This window comes from Rhododendron vialii, chromosome 10a, assembly GCF_030253575.1.
Source record: "Rhododendron vialii isolate Sample 1 chromosome 10a, ASM3025357v1".
Taxonomy (NCBI): domain Eukaryota; kingdom Viridiplantae; phylum Streptophyta; class Magnoliopsida; order Ericales; family Ericaceae; genus Rhododendron; species Rhododendron vialii.
The window spans coordinates 23,472,990-23,500,731 of record NC_080566.1 but is presented as its reverse complement, the minus strand read 5'-3'; the positions used below and the strand labels follow the sequence as shown (position 1 = coordinate 23,500,731).

The 27,742-nt window shown below is 38.6% G+C and overlaps 1 protein-coding gene and 1 long non-coding RNA gene across 5 annotated transcripts in view; one reads left to right on the top strand and one right to left on the bottom strand.

Annotated features, from left to right (window-relative positions):
- The window catches only part of LOC131303373 (histone-lysine N-methyltransferase SUVR5), a 29,662-nt gene extending 20,273 nt beyond the window's left edge, over window positions 1–9,389 (bottom strand). The window contains exons 1-5 of one of the 4 annotated variants that reach the window (XM_058330212.1): window positions 6,947–7,019; window positions 6,703–6,856; window positions 3,994–4,548; window positions 2,469–2,771; window positions 2,257–2,367 (exon numbers count right to left, since the gene is read on the bottom strand). In XM_058330212.1, the coding sequence (XP_058186195.1) occupies window positions 2,257–2,367; window positions 2,469–2,771; window positions 3,994–4,479 (900 nt within the window). In that variant the 5' untranslated portion in view covers window positions 4,480–4,548; window positions 6,703–6,856; window positions 6,947–7,019. Of the gene's footprint in view, window positions 1–2,256; window positions 2,368–2,468; window positions 2,772–3,993; window positions 4,549–6,702; window positions 6,920–6,946; window positions 7,020–8,829 lie in introns of those variants that run through there. The other 3 variants (XM_058330209.1, XM_058330213.1, XM_058330210.1) reach the window with 3 other exon arrangements.
- Window positions 9,390–20,256: 10,867 nt separating this feature from the next.
- On the top strand, window positions 20,257–22,030 carry LOC131303372 (uncharacterized). The gene is made up of 2 exons (XR_009191998.1): window positions 20,257–21,128; window positions 21,693–22,030. It is a non-coding gene; the product is annotated as an uncharacterized LOC131303372 (long non-coding RNA).
- Window positions 22,031–27,742: the final 5,712 nt, after the last annotated feature.

Below are 27,742 nucleotides of genomic sequence, written 5' to 3'. Positions count from 1 at the left end.
AACCGAATATTCAGTTTGATAACCTGCTACTAATTCTTCTTGTACTTCTCGTAAATCAAAAGTAATCTCTCACACTCGAGCCAAGAAAAATATTAGAAAAATGATAAATCCTATATCTTGGTGCCCCACAAATTCCATCCCCAAAAACCCTATTTTGATTGCGCTTCAACTATATCAAGAGTACTTGAATTGTTAGATAATCATTATCATTCTTTCAAAATATTGAGCTCTTATGCAAAAGACATAAAATTGACAAATGAAAAAATTGGATGCACGAAATTCATCACATTAGTTAGAAGATCCAAGGCTACCTATCAACTAGCCTGGTCACTATTTAAAATCCAACCAGCAAAATGTGACAATGTGTCACATAGACATGAAATAAAAAATTAAGAATATGCTAGCATCTTTCCTTATGCAAGAAAACTGAGATGTCGTGATGAACAATCTCACACGAAAAAGAATTTTGTTGGTACTAATTAAAGCAATCATGTGAAATGTGAACTATCCACCAAAATACAACTTCCATCTCACCTTTTTAGAACGTCATCTGAAATTTATCTGTATTTCCAATCAGTCTTTATGTGCCATATTTTGCAAGGAGTCGCATTTAATATAAAAATGTAAATATCAAAATTTGTGGTTACGCCAATATAACCCGACGAACTACAAGATCCGACACAATCTATTTTGAAGAAAGAGATACTAGCATCTTAAAGCTACCAGACTGCATGGTAAAACCGTAATCAAGTGAATCTAACAATTCTCTCTGTACCTCATCATTCAAGTTGCTTTAATAATAAAGTTGCCTTAGTATTAGTTGCCTCAATATCCAGTGCAAACCAACAAATAACAGAGGAAAACAAAATATGCAGAGTCTAGAATAAGAGATTCCAACAGGACCAAATATTGGCAAAGGACATCTTATCCACTATGTTCCATGTAAAGAAGTTCCAGAAACAAGATTGGCTAGCAGTATTCATTGTTCCTACTCTAAAGCAGATGAAAGTCAAATTTTGCGACGACTCAAACCAGTCATTTCCTCAAGGACTGCAAGTTGTTTAATGCCATACAAATGTAGAGCAGCCTATCAAAATTATAAGACGTGTGATTAGGGTCACATCAGGATTCTATATTGCAGTATCGGGATCAATATTGGTCTCGGTGATACGGCCATTTTTGGTCGGATACCAACAATATCAACCGATACATAGATAAACAAATGTATCAGAGTTCCAGAATTCCGTTATATATCGACCAATACGATAAGAACGGCCGTTACGTAGCGGAAATAAATTAAAAGGTTAAAACAAATCAAAAGTGTCATCATAAGAAATGATTAAATACATGTCTATATACACAAAAGAAGGCCCAATCCAACAATCATATCACCTAAGATGCACATAATCACCTCTAAAAGGAAGAGTTTTATTTTCCTATTTTCCACAGCCAGTACACCTGGATAATACCTATTAATTGGTATATTTGAGCAATGGGTTGGGTACTGATGCCAAAGTGCCCATCTTCAGACTCAGAACCCGCAACCTAGAGGTTGGTAGGCTGTGCAATACCAACTGAACCTCAAGCTCTAAACTAGTGATGAGAGTCAAAATCACATGAATACAAAAATCAAACAAGATCCAAACGCCTATCAATCCCCCAAGTGACGTCCCATAAAATCTGAAGATGCCAAAATCGATACTGAAATAACTCTCTTCTTGATTATAACAGTGCCCGGTTAATGTATCACTTGGCCGCCACAGAATATCAATCACCCTTTCACCACCAAGCAGGCAACTATCTATTTCAAGGCACACAATGTGACAAAACAAAGTAGGAAAAGCTAAAAATTTAGCGAACGTTAAAGCCAAAAATCAACTTTTCCTGCACACGAACCTCCCACTCAACCACTCTCCAGCCATGATTATGACTAAACACTGGCTAACGTGCTTGCAGTTCATCTGCTTTGAAATTAGGGTACTAGATAATGCCAGCCACTTTACTGAACGTGACTCTTAATGTCATATAATATCAGCACTAGATGAAAACTAGTTCAGTATAACTGCAACCAATGCAATTAGATTTGAATACATGAGAAGATAGGGAATATGTTAAACCATTAATATTCCAGTAATAAATCAAACAAAGATAAGGTATTCCAAAATGCCCAATCCAGATTATGGAAAACAAAGCAATGTGAAGAAAACAGCTTCATATTTCTATTTCTCCATTATTTAGCAACAGAGAGGGAGTTACATGCTGAAGTTTCGGAAGCATCCTTCCTAGATCAGAATAACTCTTGCAGCAGGAAGCTTCCAAAGCAAATTCCTTCCAGACCATCACATTTTGAGCAGTGTCTACCAGAGCCTAATTAAGTTTGCAGGATTTCAATTATAAACCAACTTGAAAGGAAGATCCAAAATTCGAGAAACAAGGAGAAGTAAATAAAATGAGAACCGCAAACACACCTTTGCATGTAATTGGTCAATAATATTTAGCATACCAACTGCCAATTTTTGCATGATAAACCGTCGAGCAAGAGTCAAATCTTTAACCATTTTCATGCCAACTTTGTGCGACCTATATGCAATGGGATCTGGAAATTCATTAATTGGTCGCACAAGTAGGACATCAGCCCAAGAGTAGTTTCTTGTGCGTGGAAAAAATATCACAAGATACTTTTTCCTGTCATGAGTCGGCTTTGCTTTCACCGTTGGCAATGGCCAATCTGCCCTTGCACATCTGATTCCTGCTTGCCACTTCCCTCTCCACTATACACCGGAAAAATTTGACAGATGTTAATACCGATACAAATCAGCACATTTATCTCTATGATGTTGTGTGTAACACTAAGATGCAACAGCTTGACGTGACAAAATTTATAGGCAATAGCACCAGAAAATAAACATCAAAATTATTGCCGCCAAAGAAGAATGCCACTGATCTGATTTTCTGGAAATCTATGTTAAATCACTGAAATGGACTCTTATAAATGTTATAGTACAAATGTCGCATGCTGGACACAAGGATAAGGGAATGGATCATTGACTCACATATTTAGTTGAACATTCACCTAGCAAGAATATTTTGTATTTGCATGGATGCGTTTTCCAATCAGGCGGCAGTTTGGATGACGGGTGCTGTTAGGGTTTTTTTTTTTTTTGGTTGGTCTCTTGCCAACGCTTGGGTCTCGGGTAGCCTTGGTTAATAATATTAGCCTTGGTTGCCCTTGTTCCTTTTAATTTTTGTATCTTTTCAGAGATGAATAAAATTTCTTCTGCCTATAAAATAAAATAAAAGAATATTTTGTATTCTAATATTACAATGAATTATGCATATATCGATTTGTTAAGTTACCAATTCTCCCTAGAGTTTTGGCTTGTCAGGAAATGGGCCCAATAATGTATATCAACCTATCTAATATAAACATCCATACATATTGCAAAAGAATGCAAAGAGGATAAACATAATGCAAACGGGGAGGCAAATAGAGAGACTTGAACTAAGATCTATTAAAATCTAGAGCTCTTATACCATGTTAAGTTATCAATTGTCTCAAAAGCTTCAGCTATTAAAACTGGGTACAGCAATGTATGTCAAGCCATCTAGTACTATTATAAGGCACCTTGTAAACTCTATTAATCAAAGAAAATAAGCACAATCTACCGAGCAATATGGATATTTTGGCATGTCCTTCTGTCATTAAGATGAGAAGTACCAGAATCTGACCCATACCTGATGAAGGTACCTGAGACCATGTACATAGCTAGCAATCAGACCATCTAAATGCAACCATATGTAAAAACCAGGTTAAATTGACATCTCCTCAGCAGAAACCAACACATTAAATGTTTTCAATCAAACCTCAAATCAACAAGGCAAATCATAGAGTAACACCATCCCACAACTATCCAACCTGTATGTGTCCACTATAAGAGCTAGTGACGTGTAAGGAGAAAAGCTAGAAGACAAAGCTACAAGATTAACACATACCTTCACCCAAACAGCAACAGGATCATCACGTTCTAACCACTGCAGTCCTGAAATTGAAGGTTCATCCTCCTCCCTGTTACCGGACAGTCCACTATCAATTGTATCCACAATTAAATGGGAGCTCTCAGAGGCCACGGAAGTTTCTGTGAAAAACTCTTGCACATTCAAGTTCTCATCCTCTGACTCGTGAGAATCAGAAGAAAATTGTTGGGCCTCCACCTCAAGCTCAAAATATGAAGCTCCATTACAATGAACTTCAGAATCAGGCAATTCATCAACAGTCCATTGAGCTCCCCCCTGTCTCTCTTCCTGAGGCCCTCCAGTATTTAGAACCAAGTCATTCACTTTAACATCTGCCACCTGAACTTGTTCTCCATGTTCAAGGCAGTTTGATTCTGCACCATACATGAAAGTTGTTCCTGAAACCTGTTGCGAGCAATCAGATTCCCCGCCATACTGTACGCCAGAACAAGAAAGCACTTCCATAATTGCATCCTAAAATTGGTAATGCCATATAGCGTGTATAGATCAACAATTACATTTCTCTCACATTCCCTGTGGAAACAAAGCTCAACCACATGAAGGAGTCATACAGATGAATCGGGTCTCAATCGTAATGAAACAATTAAGAACGAATCTCAATATAGAAACTGGTGGTTAATATGGGTTAGAAGTCACCTTAAAAAAATTAATCATGTGGTATGCATATGTCCTTCCTAATTACTATCGCCCCATGTTTATTAGTGTGTACCATGTTTATTAGTGGTACACACAGACTATTTTAAAACAAAAGTTTTGGATTTAAAAAAGCTACAAAGCCAAAGGCACCAAACTTGAAGTCGCCATAACACGTTTCCATTCGACCTGGCCTACCTGAAATTTCAATAATCAGATGGACATATCAGACACAAAAAACACATGTGAATTGGGTTACGGAACCAACCCCTAGGTGTCCGTCTAGCTCCTTATTTGTGAGAGAGATTCATTGTGAAGAACATGACTAGGAATATAATTAATAGATGCTCTGGGGTCCAGAAATTGTGAATAGTAGGGCTGCAAACGAGCCGAATCGAGCTAAGTTTTAGAATGTTCACGTTCATTAAGTTTTTAAACTCAAGCCAAGCTCAAGCTCAATGAAATTTGACAAGCCGAGCTCAAGCTGAGCTTCCCTGGATTTGAGTTGAACTCAAACTTGTTCACGAGCTTTAACGAGTAAAAAATATTAGATATATATACTCTCATACAGGTCTAGAACTGTAAATGAAGTTCTTATTTTGTACATAAATAAGTTCTTACATATACAAAATTATAAAAACACAGCACACTACTTGTCAAAGAAAAAAAAACATAGCACAATTTAAGTTTATAGTACTTTTAAAAAGTTCGTACATGTACAAGTTACAAAATTTTCATTATGTAAATGTAAAAGTTTATACCTAATCAAGGTTATACATAGAATTTTATGAGATATATACATATACTCGGAAGTCATGAGCCTAACGGAGCCGAATGCTGTCAGGTTCAGATTCGGCTCATTTATTAAACGAGCCTAAAATTGAGGCTCAGGTTCAGTTCATTTAGTACCCGAATTGAACTCAAATGAACCTTTACCGAGTCAAGCCTCAAACCGTTAACAAACAGCTTGGTTCATTTGCAGCCCTAGTGAATAGAGGATAATCAACTCACCTTCATTAAGTACCCTTTCATGTAAAATTTGACGACCAGTAATAGTGTTTTCCAGTTCTACGTGACACAATCACACTGAAAGCTTTTTGAGTAAAGTTTTAGACAAATTACTCAAAACCAGCAATGAACCTGAACATTATGAAATGAATGTGTCCAGTGACTAATCTTCCAAATCCGCCCAACTTTATGTTTTGACTCAATATAAACCACACGCAGAAAGGAGAAGTCAGAACTGTAGTATCTGGACAGATACCAGATCCCAACTCCAAATACTAGGACCAGAAAAGGAAAAAAGAAAGTTGCAGATTAAAAAAAAGTTTACAAAGCGAGGATTACAGACTCAGAATACTTTCTAATTGATGTCATAAATGGTAGGCACTTAAAATGGTATTTCAGACGCTGAAAGAACAAGTCTCTGAAGTTGCAAACTTCAATTAACGGTGTTAAATAAAACCTTGAAGTAATAATGCAAGACGTAATACCACTTCTGCTGAAATGAAATTTTGCACGACCAATTCAAGAAGCTTCTTGATGAACCTCGATCTAACTAGCATACGAAATTCCACGAACTGTCATAATAACTCATGCTTTGTAACTAAGCAAGCATCGCAACTTTTCCCATGTTAAATTTTCAACGACATAGTCACCTAAATGGACTGATAATTTTGCTTAAACAGGGAATCAAATGTCTTTAGCTTAGACCACAAACTAAATCCTAGAGTCCAAACAATATAAGCGTCCTGACTTCCAAAAGTTACAATGGCTATAAGTACATTTATGTAGGACAATGCTAAAATTTACCGTAGCAGTTAGGCCCTGTTTTGCTTGAGGCTTAAAGCCGGAAGTTTTATGTTGGCTTAATCAACCACACAGCAGAAAATAAGAAAAAATCCCCCTTCCTTTCATTTGAGGCTTTTAAGCTGGTTTTTGCCATGGCTTCATACATTAATGTAAGATCCCATTTTTTGATACTCAAATAGTCAATTCAGTTTGAAGAAGTAGGTTTTGTCCAGCCAAGGCTACCTTGTTAACAAAAAAATCCAATCCCTCTCTTGAACTTGAGACTACTGCAAAAAGAGTAAGCTTCCATTTTGCTTTGGGTATAAAGAGCCGAATAAGTCCAGCTTTAAGCGTCCCACGGTCCCATCAAATGCAGCCATACATCCATATGAAGAAACTGTACCATGGTCCCACCACATCCAGTTCAACAAAGAACAAATTTTTTGAAAACAAGCAAGACCTGATGGACACATGCTGAAATGCTTACATCGCACTCACATGGGTGTTTAAATAGGGAATCACATCGCACAGGTTGAAAGCACAAAGAGCATCCATCACACCTAAGGACCAGGTAAAGGGGCAGTTAATGCTCTTTTCTATACTTTGTTGCGTCATTAATAACCACTTGTCCTTGCAGAATGAAATGACTTCATTTTTGTTGGACTAATCACAGCACCATTTGTTTGCATATGAAATTGAATGCATCTTGTCACATTGGCATCATTAAAGGTTTTACCGAGAAAAAGTATATTAGTAATTACCAACTCATTATCTTTATTGAAATCTAGATGTTGATCTGTAATGGAATTGAGCATGACTAATTTTTAGCGTAAACCGAAGTATTTAGAGTTATCTGATTGACTAGCAAAGTTCCCGACTCCCCCTCCCTTCCCCACTCCAAACCAAGCACACACTGAGTGTTCGGGTTCAAGTCTCTCCATTTGCATTTGTCCCCCGTTTGCAGCATACTTCTCCCCTTGCATTCTATTTCGTTGTATGTATGAAAATTTGCATCTCCATGTGCAAGACAATCAGTGTTTAGGTCAAAAAAATTTAACAGAACGCGGTAAAAGAAAAGCAATGCCAATTGTCGCCTCCCTAAAAAAGCGGGGAAAATGTAATAAAAAAAATTACTAGCATATTATGGCACTGTAAACTAAGAAATACAAAAGATTAAAAATTAGCTGGAAATCAAAGCAATTAAAGGAGAAATTGAAACATATACCGACAAGTAAAAGGTTTACCAAATTCCTTCTGCTGAGACTATATATTAAAGCAATTAAAGAAGAAACGAAACAAATTAACAGATATTTAGGTTTTAAGTTTCTACTTTAACCTATCCTAGAAAAGGCAAATACAAAAAACTGATTTGTGTATAACAATGTACCTAACCATGCCAAATTCTGTACACAGACTATATAAAAATAACTTTACCACCCTCCAACTGAAAAAGTAAATGCAAATTCGTCATTCAAAACATCTAGCTTTCCATCTCATGCAAAATTGCAGCTTTTATAGGAACTGGAACTCACACTGCTTTACAACTTAATTATGCATGTAAATGCACCAATCTCACTTGCCTAAAAATCTTACATGGCCTTTTCACGACCTTTGAGTGAATTAGGGTTTGGGTTCATAGTCAAACTTACAAAAACCCTAATTCATAACTTACAAAAACCGTCCACCAAAAGAGAAAATAAATGCAAAATCATTATCCAATCTTTTATAGGAACTGGAACACATGCAAAATTACAGCTTTCATTGGAACTGGAACACAGCAGCTTTATAATGTAACTATGCATGTACAGGCACCAATCATTAACCAAACTTACTTGCCTAAAAATCTTACCTAGCCTTTTCACGACCTTTCAGTGAATTTGACTATGAACAAAAACCCTAATTCACTAGACTAACTTAAAAAAACCGTCCACCAAGATATAAATCATCAAAAGCCCTAAATTATCTTAATTCAATAAAACCCAATGGAAAACATCAACATCCAGGGCCAATGCACACAGATCGTCAACGTGTAAAACAGGGCCCGTCTTTGGAACAAAAAAGGTGGGTCCGATACACAAAGTTCCCGATCAATGGACCCATGCACCAAAAAATCACAACGAAGATACCAAAAAAAAAAAAAAGAACATTTGATTTAATTACGAACTGAACTGAATGAAGGGTATCATCCATCTTTTCTGATGAATTGTGCGTTTGTGCTTTTTGGGTATAACAATTTGGGGGAAGGTGGAGCAGCTAGGTCACATAGAACATGGCTACAAAAAATTTGTCACGCAAATAAATTTGTGATACCATGCCTAAAGGTGAAAATTACAGATAAGCTAGGAATATGGAGGAATGGGAGTAATGTACCTTTTTTGCAACTGAAGATCACACCTTTATCTCATTGTTGTGTTTGGTATGGAGGTGAAAATGAAGGATGCGTGGTGTGCCTACTTTCTTTCTTCTTTTTTTTCTCTCACTATATAGGCCCTAGACTAGAAAGTGCAGTGATACATAAGGATGTTGTGACTATCCAGATTTTCGAGAGGGGGGGTGTGGTGTGCCCGCGGTCAAAATCTAAACTGTAGAGAGAGGCGCACTACAAATTAAAAATGGTAGAGAGAGATTGGGGCGATGATGTGAGGGTACGCTTTCTTAATGGAAGTGGTCTGGTATAATGAACGGGGGAAAAAACCCTAACGAAAAGGACTGATTGGCTGTAACGTGAGGCCGGGGGAAGGCGACGAAGCACGCTTCTTTAGGGGGTCGCTATAGTTTCGTAACGTGGAGTGGGTCTGAGTTTAGGATTTTATAACGAGAATGGATCGATCTGTGTTATTTTGGGAAATTTGTATTCGTAGGCATACATGCAGCGATTTCCTTCTGGACTGCTGCTGTGTTCCAGCCCATCGAAATTGGAACGCAATCGAGAGTCGGTATTTTTTTCTTTTGAGTGTTATTAATGTCAAAATTGTTTTTATTTTTGTCAAAATTATAAAGCATAAAATCTTTGTACTATGTGCAAAGTATAAGATTTTTATGAACTATAGTTTTGACACAAATCAAAAACAGTATTGTATACATTAAATTAGGATTAGCAAAAAAATAAGTGAGTTAACACTCATTCCTCTTCCCAAATCTTCTAAGATAGAATAGATTAAGATTAACGGATGACAAAAAAAAAAAAGGATTCAACGTCTTTACATAGACTCGAACTCCAAACTTCACCCTTGAAAGTCAACGAGTACAACCAAATTAGACGGGTACCTTTGACAATCAAAGCATAAGCTTACATTTGTGTCATATAGTTAAGAGCCGCTATTCGCAACCCACAATTTACTCCACACAATTCACTTTCTTCGTACAACCCATTAAAATTTTCTAGAAACCCAATTCACTCCACGCAACCCAATAAATTTCCCAAAACTTCTCACAATACCCCTCCTCTAAAATTCCTTCCACCACGGGGTGTAAACGAGCCGAGCTTCGGCAAGCTCGAGCTCGGCTCGTTTACTTAACGAGCCAAAAACTCGAGCTCGAGCTCGGCTTGAGTCTTAAGGAGCCGAGCTTAGCCATTTACTAAACGAGCCTCTTTAATCGAGCCGAGCCTCCCTTAAAGAGCCGAGCTTTTATCGAACGAGCCGAATACTCGAGCTCGAGCTCGGCTCGTTTGCTAAACGAGCCGAGTCGAGCCGAGCTCGCAAGTTGTTCGGCTCACTTACAGCCCTAACCACCACCACTCCTCCATAACCACCACCAATCCCCTCTCTCTCTCTCTCTCTCTCTCTCTATGTGTGTGTGTGTGTGCACTCACCACCACCACGACAACATTTGCCAATAATAAGTTTAACATGGTTGTGAAACCATTTTTATTTGTGAGCATGTGAGATTGAAAACGAAACTCACCTAATCAGTTCAAAATCGAAAATCGAAACCCAAAAAAGTCTAACAATTGGAAAGAAGAACTCAGACAATGACCAACTTTCGGTATCTAAATGTCGATAATATGACCATAAATCGACATTTCTTGTAATGCCCCGATTTTCGGACACATTAATTAAATCATTTCCATTTGATTTGATATTTCTAAAATTATATAAAGTCTTGAAAATAGAGTTAAGCAGCAGAAGTTCTAATATTTTGTTCAAAAGTTGTCATAATATCTATATCTATATACTATATAAAACAGAGCGGTATTTTAAGGGAATATTCCAAAATTTATGTACACATACAAATAAGAGCACATTTTAAGCCGTTAGATTGAGTTTTCAATACGTTACAGCCATTGGATCTTACACCATGACATTTTGGTAAATACATTACATTTGAGTAGCATTTTAGTGAGGGAGGGAGGAATCTTAAACAAAATTCTCTCTCAAAACCACGTTCCCCCTTGCTCCCTATAGGTTCTCTCTCTCTCTCTCTCTCTCTCTCTCTCTCTCTCTCTCTCTCTCTCTCTCTCTCTCTCTCTCTCTCTCTCTCTCTCTCTCTCTCTCTCTCCACGCAAGCAGTAGAAATGGGTTGAGTGTGGTCCGACGAAGTAGACCACGGCCATGACGTCACTGCAAAATCATTGATACTGCTCTGTTTAAACTAGTGGTTTCTAGCTTCCTTCCTTCTCATGTACTCACTACCTTTTTTATTTAGCCAATAAGGTGTTTGATGGAATGCCCAACAAATGTTCGGTGAATCTGTAGCAGTGAATTGGTTTTTATAGTAAGTAGACTACTTTTTATTCAATTGTATGTGTTTTGAAAAATCTTTGGAAGCAGGTAATGGCTATTGGCCATCCATTTAAGTTGGAAAATGTGTAAGCGTATGCAGTGTGTGAACAAATAGTTCATGACTACGTGTTTTATCATTTTTTTCTCAAGTATAAGGCTGCATAAATCTAAAACATCAAATTAGAAGGATGATAATTTTCGTCCCCTACTTTTATTGCTCTCTCATTTTTATAAATTAAACCAAAAGGCCAAAACTAGTACCAAAAAGAGTTTCCATTATTATTTTTCATCCCCTACTGATTTAGTTGACATAGAGCATTGGTTGGTATGTTTAAATTTTAAAAAACCAGTACCAAAAAGAGTTCCCATTATTATTTTTTATCCCCTACTGATTTAGTTAATGTAGAGCATTGGTTAGTATGTTTAAATTTTAAAATGTTGGTTCTTATAATCTTACTCTTGGACAGGGGTTGATATATTGGGTTCAATATCCAGTATTTATTTGCAGTGTGATGATCGTGGAGTTGTGCCTTCAGGCATGCACTAGCAACGTGCCTATAGATACATTGCACAGGCACGGGCATGCACTAGTGAGACATACAAAAGGGTACGGAGTTAGTGATTACTATTCTTGGAATTGAAAGTACAGTACTAAAAGTAGATTAGAGCGACTTCTAATGGTTTCTCCATGGTTTGACAAACTCCCCATCCTAGTTCGGGCGGTCTTCGGTGATGTACGGCTCCTCCAGTTGGTTGTACTGCCTCCTCCTTAATACCTAGCGTTTTAAACGCCGTGAGTTGACACTCAGTAGATAAAACCCTTACCCTACTAACCCCTTACTTTACAGCTAGCAGATAATACAGTTGATAACAATTGAAGAACAAAAATATAACACGTCATCCTTTTCTTACAATCCATTCTCTTACGTGAATCTATGATCTTTTCCACAAGATTGATCCACCCCCCAATCACTGACTATGACCGTGTCATGGGCGAATCCCCCCTTGCCTGTCCTACACGCAAGGCTCTAAAAGGATATATTCCATTTATAGCCATAACAAGGGCACGATAACCTCTTGGAAGTGCCCATGGCATACCATCAATTAGGATCATCACTAAAACCAAGACTAGACCCCCTTCGCACCCATCTTACTAAGAGACTGGGCCCCTGTTTGCACCCATCCTCCTACAGGACTAGGCCTCTGTTCGCACCCATCTTCTTGCAAGACTGGCCCCCTGTTCGCACCCATCTTACTACAGGACTGGGCCCCTGTTTGCACCCATCCTCCTACTAGACTATAACTTTTCGGTTCATCCATTTATCTAGCATCATCTAGATGAATGCTAATGTATACCAACCCAGTGATCTAAGCTAAATCTTTATCAATCATAGCATAACCGAAACTTTAAAGTTGATACGAAGGTACAGAAATAATAAGCAAATCATACAGTAATGTACAGCCATTAAGTCAACTCATATGGTAGTGAGAAAGCATGTTTCGATGTGGGCACACGCCCCAAAAATTGATGGGTGCCCGCCTTTTGAAAGAGCATGGCAAAACGCTCAATTCAGAGTCGCCATTTGGGTTTGAAGGTCCCCCACCCAAGGAACCGAACTTGAAACATAATGCTACGTGTTTGATTTGAAAAAAGGCTTATTTCTAGTCTGTCATCACCAGAATATCTTAGGTTCGGGAGCCAGGTTACAAGAGAGGAAGGTTTTTAAGGCACCCCTCTTGCCCAATCCAGAGATCGGTCATTTGTAAAATGTTTGCGATTCTATTTCATTAATCAGTTTTTAGCTAGTTAGAGCAGGGGAACAGTTTAAGGGGATTAAAACTATAAGATGTTTGTAGGATGTGATAGATGACATTCTCGCTTTATTGAAATAGTTAGAATAGGATTAAAGCAGATTCCTATGGGATTTAAACAGATTGGAGGCCACTATTTTGGAGTGTCGTGCACAGGAAGAAACCAGCATGCACTGATCAAGCCACTGCATGGTGACCAGACCTGCGCGCGCTACACCCTAACTTGCACGCTCCAATGGGTTTAAACCCACAACTTTCTTTCATCCCTCTAGGCTCTGGAAGGATCAGTGCACACCCAGAACAAACCAAGCAGTTTATATGGCAGCTAAATATATAGTTACAGACAATTTAATTTGCATGGAAGCCACCAAAAGAATAGTACACCCCATAAACAGTATAGGGACAAGGCTTAAGGCCAAGTTACCCATGCAAAGGCCACTCACTGGTCAGAGATGAACCAGTGCGCGCGCTAGTTTGAGCCATCCTATCAGTGTTTGGTTTTGCATGTCGTGGGCTCTGGGACATGTCCAGAAAGACCCCAGGGGTATTCCATTGAAACAGAAAATGCATATTGAAAGACAACTAATAGATCTAGCATAAGAAAGCAATAAACTGGTTTTAAACATGCTTGTAGTAATGCCCCAAGCGTAGGGCTTAATACGTCATTTGAAGCATAATAATCCGGAAGACCGGGATCGTACCTAAGGGAATAGATAATACGGCTTGGATGGCTTTGTAGATGTAAGTATGGGTTTTCGGCTTTTAGGCAGCCAACTTTGTTTTACGTATGCGGTAGAAAGTAAAAAGGCTAATTAAAAATGAATTAACTAGGATAAAAAGTAGGTTAGGTCTAGGAATTACTAACACCCATGACTAAAGTAAAACTACATTTTTCACTCAATTATACAGTTTAAGATACTGAACTAAGGTTCTTAACCTGGAAAATAAAATGGTTTGATTACCAAGCTAGCTCTAAAATTTATTTAGCAAACACCTCGAGCGATAGAGCTCTAAGCATCATGTATGGAAAGTAGGCGATGCTCTTGCTTACACATGATCAAAGAGGTTAACAACTTAGCAATTTGACAAATAAATCCGAACTACACATCGATTTTCGAACCAAAGATTCAAATTTTATTGGTGAAAAATGCAATTTTTTACTCAAGCCATGAGATGCTAATCACCCCATGACCTAACCTTGGAAAACTACTCACACATATCTAAAAAGATAAGAGCAAGCAAAAATCTAGCTAGCATATTTGAAATAACAACACTTGAAGAAAACTAGATTAAACGATAGATCGGAGGATTGTCTACAACTTTAATGAAGACAAAAATAGCAAAAACAAATTACTTAAAGCAGAAAATTAAATATTAAGTGCTAGAAAATGAAGAACACCAAGAACAATTCAAAAAGTGATTCAAAATCTATCCTAGATCTAGAAAATATGCCATCCAATCTATTGGTACAAGGTGACATCACGCCCTTTTATATTATCCAAGATTTGCGCACGGAATATTCCAAAGATGCTCCAAAGATCTCCCTCTGAAGCCCTCGGTACCGATAGCAAACACCTTAAGCTGCTGTGCTAGGCCGCTCAGTACCGATAGAAGGAAAGATATGGTACCAGTACCGAGCTCGCTAAGGCTGGTGTGAAGGCCGGTCGGTACCGATAGAAAATATTGTAGGGTATCGGTATCGAGCTCTTATGGAGCAGCTCTACCTCTTCGATCCTTGTCTTTATCTTCGTGCCATCGGGTCACCTTCGGGTCTCTAACTCTTTGTTCATGATCATCTTTGAGCCCTTGAAAGTCTTTGATACGCTTTAGGCCTTAAAACTTCTTTATTGAGTGATTTTCCTGCAAATCAGAACTAGCAAACCCTACATGCAAAAATAAGTCAAAACGACTAAATTAACAACGAAACTAAACTAAACTAGAGACTTAGCACCCCCTCAATGGTAATATCGGGTGTTTATCACACCCCCCAACTTGAACTTTGCTAGTCCCTAGCAAACACAATGCAGAAAATTTGAAAATTAAAAACTATGCAATCCTTCCGCTATCATAACTCAAAACATGCTCAACACTACCAACTAGCAAGAGTTCCACAATCTGGATTTTTATTTCATTTCTTCAATTCACAATTTTAGCATCCAACTAAACAGGCTAAGTATTAAGCAAGTTAAGAGCAAGCTAAATAAAGTTTGTGTCCTCGAACAAAGGGAGGATACGGGACAGAAAACCTGCGAATTCAGACTAAAACCATATCCCACAAAAAAATGCTTGATAAACAGGCAACAGTGAAAAAGAACTACTATGCCTCAAACAAAGAAGACACTTTATCAATAGAACTGAAAACTAGCAGATGAAATTTGGATAACGAAAGGAAAACATGTCATGCAACTAACTATGCAAATATCAGACAGTCAATCTTACAGGAATCCAGGCGCACAAAAGATCAACTAAGGACTTTTTTAGCTTCTAATGACCTTGGTTACAAAGAAAGGGTTAGCAAAAATGGGCGACGGTCTTTTTCTAGCTTGGATATCTACCCGATTGACCGCCGCCAACACATAAAATCAACCAAGTCAATGGCCAAACTGACCCAACCAATAACAACTAACAATGTGCATAAACTAACTACGGAACGAAATGCAGCTAAACAAAAAGGATAGAGTGGTTGGCATGTCAACCAACCAAGACCCCGACCAAGTAAGGGGAATTTCTAACCACCAACTCACTACCTCATCAGTCAGCCAACTCCACACTTTCGTACCCTGCAAAATCATCACTAACTTCTCCCTCATCAACTGGTTCAGGATCATATTTCACCCTATATTGCTGCTTTAGAAGTGATGTTTGCCAAGCCAATTCCTTTGCCTGTCTTTCTTGCTCCTTCATGATCTTCCTCCTTTCAATCTTTTCCTTCCTTTGACACTTTATGATTGCAACCCCCTGACAGAACAACTTCTTCATCCAAGATGCTTGCCTTTCCTTCTTCGACGACATAGTGGTCAAATAATCCCCGGCCTCCACTTGTTTTTCCTTTGCAGCATGAGTCTGAGACAAACTCTTCTCATCAAATGTATCATCTATAGGTCCCGAAGAAAGCTCTTCCAATTTTTCATAAGCTGCCCCCTAACTCCTTTCTCCTTACATAAGCTCGTAATCATACAAGGAAAAGGCATGTTGGCAGTAATCAACGTGTTAGCTCGGAAATCACGCAGCTGAGTACAAATGAACATGGCCCAATCTACTACCAAATCATTAGCCGTGAAAGCATACATAATTTCTCCACTTTTCCTTATAGGTTTGTGTTCCGTGCCTCGAGGGTAAAGGTTAAAGTGAATCAATTTATTCAAAAATCTGTAACTAGCTTTGAATTTCCGAGCACATGAGGCATAGTAGCCTCCGTGGGGTCTCAATAAAGGGCCTCATTCACAACTTGTAGATCAATCATCTCATCTTTCCTGGGATAATTCACAGCCTGGGGAGGGGGGCGTTGGATTTTCAAATATGCAGCAATATCATTAGGAGTAATGTCAATGTCAATGCCCCCCACGCTCGAGGTAATTTTCATAGCCAAATCATTCTCCCAATCACCCTCAGGAATATGCATAATCGTATAAAACTCAACAACTGCATTTTTATTGTAACTAACTAATTTCTCAGTCTAGAATTTCAAACCTTTGCGCATGATGTATCGGAGGCCCACGTGACCATCGGGTAATGCCTCGGCATCCACTTGCCACTCATTTTTGAACTTCCGGCTATCAAAGCTAGCCTCCCAACCTCTCCTTTTATTTGCTGCAATTTCCTGCCGAGTCCGTCTCTGTTTCTGACCTCGAGATCCCGAAGCCTCCTCCGGCTGATTTTCCTCCTCTTCTGCCATAAAATCATCCTCCTCTTCAATCTCCGGTTGAGAAGAGATAGCCCGATGTGCTGTCTGTTTAATCCTTGGCATTGAAAGCTAAAAGGGGTTTTGGGTTTATTTTTTTGTAATTTTCGGATTTTTGTGGGGTTTTTCTAGGGTTTTCAATTTTTGGTGGAAAAAATGGAATGTAGGTAGAAAAATATGGTGCATGATGGGTATATGGGTAGAAAATAGGAAGAAACTACATATTTTTTTTATGTAAAAGAGGTGAAAATTTTGGATTTGAAAAGAGGGGAGATGGGTTTACCTTGTTTTGGGCTTGAAACCTTGAATTTGGTGGAGAAAACTTGAGTATTGTTGAAAGAGATGGAGGATTTGGGTGTTTTGTGCGAGAATATGGAAGATTTGGTGGGGATTGGAGGTTTAGGGTTAGGGTTTTGGAGTAACAATGGAGGGTAAGAGATAGAGGGGTTTCGAACTTGGGAAGATGAAAGAGTTCTCTGTATCGACTGAGCCCTAGACTGATCTGCTGCTGAAATGAGGTCAGTACCGATAGAAAATTATTCCTTCTACCGATGCCGAGCTACTTAGGTGTCTTCGAGAATAACTAATTCGGTACCGATAGAATTAATTGTTTCCCATCGATACCGAGATGCTTTAACCAGCTCTTGAGATCACTTCGCTACCGATAGAATAAATTACTTTATACCGATACTGAACCTGTTAACTCCGAACTTTTGCACTTCTTCATTTTTCACCCCGGAACTTCCAACACTCAAATAACACCCCCAAAACACCTTTGAACATTGAACACTCATCCTAACAACCCTCCAAACAATCGGTCGCCTAGGTTAAAACAAAGAGCGGGAAAAGAACAGGATGCAAAATAGGACTAGGTGACACATATGTGGTATGATCATGTAAAGAATGCCTTGTATCCTTTCTTAAGTACGCCATGGATTCTAAAATGATTGAAAGTCGACATAATACATAATTAGACATGGACATGCGATTATTCACCTAACTACAAGCATTTTATTGAAAAGATGGGGATATGGGCCAAAGCTTGCTCGAAAACTTAACTCAAAACCTAAACTGTTCAATCTTAACCAATCATGCAAATTGAGAAGCACAAAAATTCTTAGGATTGCTACGAACTCTTGTCAACTAACCATTCTTGAGCATGCAACAAGTCATGAAAAGAGCTAAAAACTTATGACAAAAAAAAGGGTTGCAAGTAAAAACTTTATTTATTTTTGAAAATTTTCCATTTTCTCATTTTTTTGGATTTTTCAATTTTTATTGTTTTTGAAATTTTCAAATTTTCCATAAAATGAAACAAATAGCACATAAAGCTAACCCCTCCCCCTAACTTAAGGCGATGCTATGCCTTTATAGCATGAAGAACAAGAGCGAAGAGAGAAAAGTGAGCGAATGTACCGTCCAAGGGGAATGTCAAGCCCTAAATACCTCGACCAAGTTAGAGAATTTTATGTCAATGTCTCGCTCCAGTCAGATTAGATGCTTCCAGGGTTTACTCCTTCGGTTCTGCTAACTCGGAACCACAGCTAGTCACACTGGGTCATATCCAAAGCTTTATCAGACTAACAACCGCGGCTCGTACCGCACCCATGCTTATGGCTCCTGAACGCCTAACTCACCCCAGCTTTAGGCCCAAACTACCAAGGCTGGTGTGGTAGCATATAAACCCTGCAGAAGACTTGAGAGAACGACTTTCCACAAAACAATTGACATTAGAAACACCGGCCCGTGTTATCCGGTTTCAAACTAAACAAAACATAAAAGACAGAAAACACAAAAAACACAAAGAAATGCAAAACAAACATTTGAACACCACCCGATCATCACGCGATCACACGAGTCATACGATTTCTTACCAGTGGAGTCAGAAATGGGTGGCTATACTAGACCATCGAAAATTTGTTATGCTAGCACCCGTAATAAAATTTATCACTCGACCTCACCAAACAATCAAGTCTAGCGTCCCCTATGATCAAAACAAAGCAAGAAAAGATACAACCTAGCGTGCACTCCAGGAAATATCAAACCTCACCCACAAACCTAAGCTGCCACCAATAAGGGCCTATTCGGAGAGCATGAATCATTAACGATAAACTATTACAAGGAAGAACTAACGAAAGTCCTTTTACACTAACACATTGGTGAAATCTTTTGCATGTTAATCATCTCCAAGATTTTATTCAAAGTAAAACACAACAAAACATAACAAAACATATTGAAATATGGCAAAACAAGAAAGAAAAACAAATGTGCACAATATATATAGATTTAATATCAGAACTCGGAGCGTCCAAGTCACAGTTAGACTCCGCCAAACAATGTGTAGACACCCCAATTTGGGCTTCCAGATTAGTTTACTTATGGTATTTGATTCCCCAATGATGAAACGAATCAAGAACACCCCGGGAATGTCGAGTGTTCGAGCTTTGAGTGTTTGAAAAACCCTTGAACCCCTAACCTTAGCCAAAAACCTTACTGGCACGCGTTGGTTTAGAGCCTGCGTGCACAGATCAACTTGACAGGTGTTGGTCAATGGTCAAAGCTTGACCGTTGACCAACGCATGAGTAGGTGGTACACGCGCGCTGCTCCCAAACTCGCGCGCACGAGTCAAGCTGCCAGGTGTGGTCAACAGTCAAAGCTTGACCATTGACCCACGCGCACCAGGGCGCAACACGTGCATGCCGGAGCGCAATGCGCGCTCGCCAGTTAACCCTGTTCTCATCACCTTTATGGGTTGGTAAGCTTAACCACCAAGCAACCTCAGCCAGCCTTGTGGACTGGCTGAGCTCCTCTCTTTGCAGCTGTGACACCCGTGGGGTTTAATTATGCTAATCATGCTTGTTTAAGTATAAGTTAATCATAGATGTTAAATTATGTGGTTTTAAGTGCTTACATGTCCTCTATGTGCTATGTGCTATGTGATACACAAATTATGTTCGCATTATGCCATGTATATTATTTATGTATTATGTGCATCTATGTGACTAGAAATTTTATGTGAGGAATAATTATAATTACACAAAGTTATAAATATTGTGACACATGGAGTATTGTACACGACACCTCATAGGACTATTTTACCCTTAAAGTGAGATAAAAATCAACGCCTCTCCTGCTCTCATATACAACACTTCTCTCTCTCTCTATCTCTCTTTTTCTCTCAAGAACTCTAGAAAACTCCATGACCTACTACTTCTAGGGTTTCAATCTAAGGAGAAATCAAGTATCTAGAGCAAGATTAACCCTCAATTCCATCTCTCATCAAAGTATTTGAAGTTCTCAATCCATGATTTAAACCTAGAAGTGGTAAGTTTTCTTGTATTGACATGAATCTTTAAGTATGTGCACATATTCATGTAAGATTGCATATGCATCTTAGAGAATAAGGAACTTTGCTTGAGATTATGCAATAATGTTGTTTATATGATGTATTCCTCTAAGTTTAGTTGGTAAAGAAGAGGGTTAAACCCTAGTTGTGATGAAAGAGAGTTTGAGAAAAATCTGTCAAGAGAATTGCTGAATTTTTTACCTTAAGCCACGAATTTTTAGACATAGTAAATCATCTTCAAAAATTACGAAATTTTTGAGGGATGTTACTCAATGAGTCTACAATGTTCTGTAAACATTTGGGATTAATATTCCTTGAAACGAAGTCTAGAAAAATCTCGCACTAGACTGCATTCTGTTTTACTGCTACTGCTGAACCTCTGTTTTGGCCTTCGTTTTTTGATGAGTTTGACCTAGTTTCTCATCGCGTTATTTTCTGAAATTTTTATGTGAGGTACCCATATGTGTCTATTGTATTGTGTCCAAAAATTAGAATAAAACTCAAAGAGAATAATTTTAAACAATTCGTTTACTAAGCTGCGTTCTGTTTTGGACTGTGCTGAATTCTGCAGTTTTGTTCCTTATGCTTCTAATTTGTAAGGGAAGTTCTTGGCCACGTAAATTCTTAATAAAATTTGATACCATGTGCATATGAGTCCCCTTTATGTGTTAAAATTTTCGAGACCTAGTTCATTGTGGTTTATCCTCAAGAATTGTTGGAGCAGGTCATGGTTAACTTGTCATTTTTTTAGGGAATCATGCATGTGCATCATTTTATGAGTTCTTTGTGTAAATGATGTATGTTCATATACAATATGTAGGATTTGGTGAACAAGAGAAGGATATAAGGGATACAAGTTGATGTTTACTTGAAGTGCAAAGGAATGTGAGTAACCTCATACTTTGAAATGGGAAATTTTATGAACTTCTTTTTTCTATGAAGTGTGGTTTGGTTTTCCTATTCCATGAAGTAATATGTCTACGTGATTTGAGTGTTATGTTATAATGTGGAATGGTTCTCAATGTGCTTTTAAGATGTTACAAGTCTTAGTCTATGAAGTGTGTATGTGCCCTTGCGTTATATTGTATGTGCCCGCTAGTGGGTTCCATAATAGCTAGCATTATGTGCCTCCCTGGAGGGTTCTATAATATCCAGGTATGTGCCTTTCTAGAGGGTTCCATAATATCCAGGTATGTGCCTTTGCCGATGGGTACCAATAATCGGCTGGGATCCCGATATGTGTGAAGTATGTATATGTGTGTGATAAGCTTGGCAGTATTGGCTATGTAAATGTGTTCGAGTACTTTATGCTTTCATATAAAATATCTTTTGGATTTCTTTTAAATGTTTGTAACTAGGGTGCTATATGTGTTAAATATTCAAAACCCAAATTAGAGTATGAGCTTTACTCACTGAGCTTTCAGCTGACGATTTAATTACCAATTTCAGGTGATGAAGTATGATAGCTTATAGGTGCAATGTTTTGTGCAAGTTTGGACTTCATGGAATCGTTTTGCATAAAGAATGGAAGTAGAAAGAAGACTTGTATTTTTGGACATGTTTTGTACTTGTTTCCCTTATGATCAAGGATGTATATATTTTTTTTTGCAAAGTGATGTACGTAAGCTATGTATTTTAGGGAAAGGTTATGGATGTTCATCCTAATGTAATTATGATATCATGAAAATTATCAATGTATGGATGCTCTAAACCAAATGGGTTGTGCTAATTTTGCTTAAACTTGTTTATGGTTACTTTTATTAATAGACCCCATAAATTTAAGTGAAGTTTTCTTAATCGCTTCCGCAAATGATCCTTGTTTTTTAATTTAGAGCACTTTTTCTGAGCCCATTTGGTTATGTAAGAAGGCCTTGTTGGCCGGTCATGGGCCGTGATTCCCTTATAAGGGGTCTAGGGATATCGGGTCGTGACAGCAGCTCCATACCTACCACTTCTCTCCTATATATACCCCCCATATGCTTCCATTCAAAGAGTTAGAAAAATCCATACATCTTGGGTTCCAAATTTTCATAAGGTTATAAATTCTCACACATCTAGGGTTAGAAAAATCCAAAGTTTCCAAGAACATAGCTTGTTCAAACACCTCAATCAAGCCTCAAATCTCAAAGTTCAATCTCTTTCAAACTCAATCTAGGTATAGCATATCTATTGTTTTTTGTTTTGATCCCTGAGGGGGGTTGGCAGGGCCAAGGCTGGTAATCAATACCAGTCCTGGCCCTAAAGCTGGCAAGGTTTCAAAAATCGTCGTGGTAGAAACCAGCGCGCGTAGGTCGTCTGTACGCGTGCACCACTACGTGGCTGCGCGCGCAGGTCTGCGTGGGGTTTGGTGTCCTACTGTTTATGCTTTAGTTTGTATAGATCATTGTTAAGCATGCTAATAACCAGTTTACTACTTTCCTTTGTTAGAACTGTCACTACAAGAAAAATGAAAATTAGCGACGAAAAAGTGGCGACAAAATTTAATTTTGTCACTAAATGAGTATATTTGGCGACGAAAAAATAAATTCGTCACTATTTTGATAACTTTCGTGACGAAATAATTTCGTCACCAATTATGCCTGTTTAGCGACGAAAAAAATATTTTCGTCACTAAAGCTACCCATTTGGCGATAAAATATATTTTTCGTCACCGAAAACTTAAAAAAGGTGACAAAATTATTTTTTGTCGCCAAAGATAATCATTTGGTAACAAAAAATATATTTCCTCGCCAAATGTGAGCAATTTAGTAACGAAATATTTTTTTCGTCACCAAATGCTTAACTTTGGTGACGAAAAATAATTTCATCACCATTTTAACGCTTTCAGCGACAAAAAATATATTTCGTTGTCAAATGGGTACCTTTCGTGACGAAATTTATGAATTACGCTTTGTCACTAAATGTATTTCAGACATAACTCTTTACTAAAATCTCCGATTGAGATAATTCAAATTGGGTTTGAACAATAACTCAATTGCCTACAACTTTCATGTTTATCAAAATTGCTAATTTTAATGTTTAAAGGTCCAAAATTACATTCGAAATATATTTTCATGTTAAACATATGTGTTATATATTAGATATTTCAAATATTTACTGAAAAGTGTGTGTAGTGCAATTGGTTGGAGCTTGCGCGAAAAACTCAAGGGACTCAGGTTCGAAACCCAGCAGAAGCAAGAAAGATGGATTTCTTTACCCATATGAAAACATCTTTCGCAACGAAAAATTTCGTCACCGATTTCTTGTATTAGTGACAAAAAATTTTGTCACCAACGTGACCCATCGGTGACAAATTTTTTCGTCGTCAAAAAGCACAATAAGTGAGGAAAAAATTTTCGTCACCAATTATTCACTTTTTGGTGACGAAATATTTCGTCATCAAAAGGCACTATAGGTGACGAAAAATAGATTTCGTCACCAGGTAGGAATCCTCGACAACCTTTAGTCGACAAATTTTTTTTCGTCACCTATATTATTTGTGACGAAAAACATGCAATTTGTGACGGTTTTCATTCGTCACCCAATTGAATTTTTCTTGTAGTGTGTTAGCTGTATTTCAATATGCATATCTGTTGCTGTGGAGTACCCCTGGGATCTTTTTGGACATGTACCAAAACCCAGAAACATGTAAACTAAACACTAGTTAAATGGCTTAGACACGCACGTGCCAAAGCACCATACGCGCGCGCCAATTTGTCTCTGACCAATGAGTGGCCTTGCATGGGTAACTTGGCCTTAGGCCACTATTTTGTCCCCACACTGTTTATGGAGTGTTTTGTTAATTTGTAGGGTTTTTCAGCCTTTAAGCTGTATATTATAACTGCTTAAACTGTTTGGTATGTCCTGGGTGTGCACTGGTCCTTCCAGAGCCCAGAGGAGGATAAAAATAGAGCCCGTAAGAAAGGCACATTCGCGCGCGCGTGTGGCATATTGGTGCATGCAGGTTGGAACCGTGTGCAGTGGCTTTGGTCAGTGCAGGCAAGTTCCTTATTGCGCATGTCAAATTTTGAAAAGTGCACTGGGTTTGCTCTTCTGAACAGAACCTGGCCTTTACCCTGTTTACTGCTTTCGCATCCATGCTCTTCAATCACATCTTGCAAATTGTGTTACAGCTTTAAATCCCCATTAAACTGTTCACCGCCCCTAATTGGTTAAAGAATTGATTAATCAAACAGAATCGCAAATGTTTTCGCAAATGCCTAAGTGGAGACCGATCTCTGGATTGGGCGGAGAGGGGTGCCTTAAAACCCTTCCCCTCTTGTAACCTGGCTCCCGAACCCAAATATGGTTATGACGAATTGGTGCCTTCACTTTTTCAAAATTAAACATAAACAGCGCGACAGGTGCTTTGAAATACAAGTCATTGGGTGTCAGACCTTCAAACCCGAGTGACGACTTTGTATTTTGAGCGTTTGCCATCCGCGCTCGCGCTCCCTTTATTATGGGCCCTGCTTTGGGAAGGAACGGAATCCTTCCTAAGGGCATGCTGCCCACAGAGGGGACTCTGCTGGGGATATAAAATCAATATTGGTCTATACTTAGATTTTAATACACTTATGAACAATCCCACCAAAGTCTGTCAAAATAGTGAGCTTCGCGTTGCTAAAGAAAGGATTGGTGATTTAACAGGACCACGTGTTCGGCCATCCTGATTGGGGCTTTTCTGATTGTTCTCTCGTGTAGTTTTCTCTAAGTATTGATTAATAAAGAGAGCCAAATTTGCAACAGCATTTGCGACTTTGCGATTCTATTCCATTAATCAATTTCTTTAACATTTCACTTGCATCAATGTTGGATAGCTGTGTTGGAGCGTTTTGGCAAGCCGGCATGGTTTATCGGAGCTCGGCGACCCCCAATGCCCAACAACCTTCGACGATGATAAGTCATTTTACCGTTCGACTGTTGCTTTGCGGTTACGCGAGCTGCGGGAGGTATATCTTGGCTTTAGTCCGACGAACTCGTTACAAACCAAAACCGGCCTTTGCATATACAAAGCATTAGAACTCTCCAAACTAAGATAGGTACCTACAGGGTAAGATCTACTTGCATCTAACCCCTATATACTGTCTACGTGTTACTGCTTTTCCTATCGCATGCACTGTACATACATACCGTTTTGCGTAGGAGCATGTTTAGGGCGGCTTCTAGGTTGTCTCGTTTTCGAGTCTGTCTCATGCTTATTAGGACGCTGCTATGATCCGATGAAGAGTCATGCATCTCGAAGGTGCATGTTATTAATTTCCAAAATCCTTAGATCAACAAGACTTTGGGAAATCGAGACTTTCTAAGTCCTTGTCTAAATACCCGATCGAGGTTTCAAACAGAAAACAAGGAACAACGGAGAGAATGTCGTGATGCTTATACCACCTTGGTTATCGTGCACAACACATACACCGTTTAGGCTATGGCGCTGTGTCGCCTACGCCGCCTCGGTTCCGGTATCACGTCATCTACACTGAATTGTTCCAACTCCAAAATTGAAACTTCGAAAGCGGAATAGTCAAAGGCTTAGACTATTTTGACATCTCTTAGTATTAGTCGATCTATTCAAAGGATACACCCTCAAAAAGAATTCCGAGGATTTTGGCAGCGTTCGAACGTCATGAAATAGACTCGTTTTTAGTTATAGAGTCTAGGAGAACACCGACGATGATGACGTGTACATTGCATTTCTTTTTGCAATTAACTGTTACTGCAGGAACGTCACTGAGCTTTCAATTGCTTTACCGTCTAGTTTGGAACCATTGCATCGAACAAGAGAGTATCGAAAGAAAGAGCCAAACCTACTTGGGAACGTTTTCAGAATCCAGTTCAAAGACTTGTCAGGCTAGATTCTCAATCAGTCGCGACGAAGGCTTCTTCAGATTCATTGTTGGCCGCCCTACAGTCGGGTTCGCCATCGATTTTGCAAAAAGCCACGCCGCCGACTTCCCCATCCTCAGCTTCTTCATCAAGCTCCACTGAAAAACCTGCGATGACAGATCAGTTGCTCAGTCTTGAAATTATGCTCACGAACCTCCAGAACAGTATCACTGCTATGCAACGGAGGGCCACTCAGACTGATGCTTCCATCACCCGTCGGAATGATCTCATCAACACTCGTCTTCCACCAGCGCCAATGCTTGAAGAGGAAGGCGAGGGCGATGAGGATGTTCTTGAAGAACCTGTCTTTGTTGAGGATCCAAACCATGTAGGGCGTCTCATTGTTCAGCTCATCCCTAGAGAGGCTTGTGTGCTTGCTCCAAACCCGAACCTTGCTGTTGTTAGGCTTGTTCAAAACCCTGACATGGCCGCTCTTATGGCCAAGATGGCTGAGTTGGAAGAAGCTATCTCAAAATTCGAGAAGATCAACATAGGAGTTGAGAATAGGATTTTGGTACGATGGCTTGGTGGAGGTTTTTTTTTTGAACGTCGAAAAAGAAATATTATTTAACCTTTGAAATTGTTACAAAGATTAATAGGAGCAAGTAGAGAACAACATAGTGTCCAGGATAAGCAAAGGCAGGTGCAGGTGCTCTGTTGTGATGTAGCACAGCAACCTACGGTGGTAATATTGATGTGGGCATACTGAGGTTGTTATCAAGGATGGACTGAGAGTGAGGGACAGATGAGCTCGAACGTCACCCTATCCAAAGTTTCAAAATTCATAATATCTTCTAAAAAATGTCAAAATTGTATCGTTTGCCTGCCCAACGTTTCTTAAAAAAATCTAACATCTGCCGGCCATCCAAGTTTCTCTTCAAAAATTCAATATTCATCCTCATAAGTATGCCTTCATTAAAAACAAAATTATGTTTTCTGTTAACCAATTGAAATGGATGAGAACATGGGCAGCTCCAAGACTTTAGCTCAACGGTGACAAAGATGTACAAAAAATTCTCTACAACACATTATTTAAAGTAAAACATGATCATTTTGGTTAAAATTTTATTGGGTTTCGTTTATTTTGTTTTGTTGAACTATACTATCTACTTACTCACAAATATAAAAAAAAAATTCCATCTAATTTGGCTTCGTACAAATGATCCAGTACAGACAATATTAAAGAAAAACTAAATTATATGCACAAAATATTAAATGTTAGTGCATTTTTTTGAATCGAGGGGTTCAAACAAACCCCTGAAGCTATGGTAGAGCCGCCCCAATGCACTAGATTGTATGCGTCTACACTTTATAATTTATATGACTACTTTTATAATTGTGCAAGTTGACCGTGAATATAAATGGTAATTTAACTGATAGTGCTATTTTGCAGTACGTATTGAAATAAATTATATCAGTTTTCATGGTAGCAAAAAAATAATTTTGGCCCATCCAGCGTTAAAATTCTGCATCCGTCCTTGATTGTGATCGGGTGTTAAGAGAAAAAGTAAGGATAAGTAAAATGAAAATAGAGAGCATTGTTTCGAGCTTGGAATTGGATGGGGAAAGCAAACTCTACTGGAAAGTATGGCCTCAGAACGGAGTTAATGAGCTCCCACTGGTTTTTGGAATGGGCC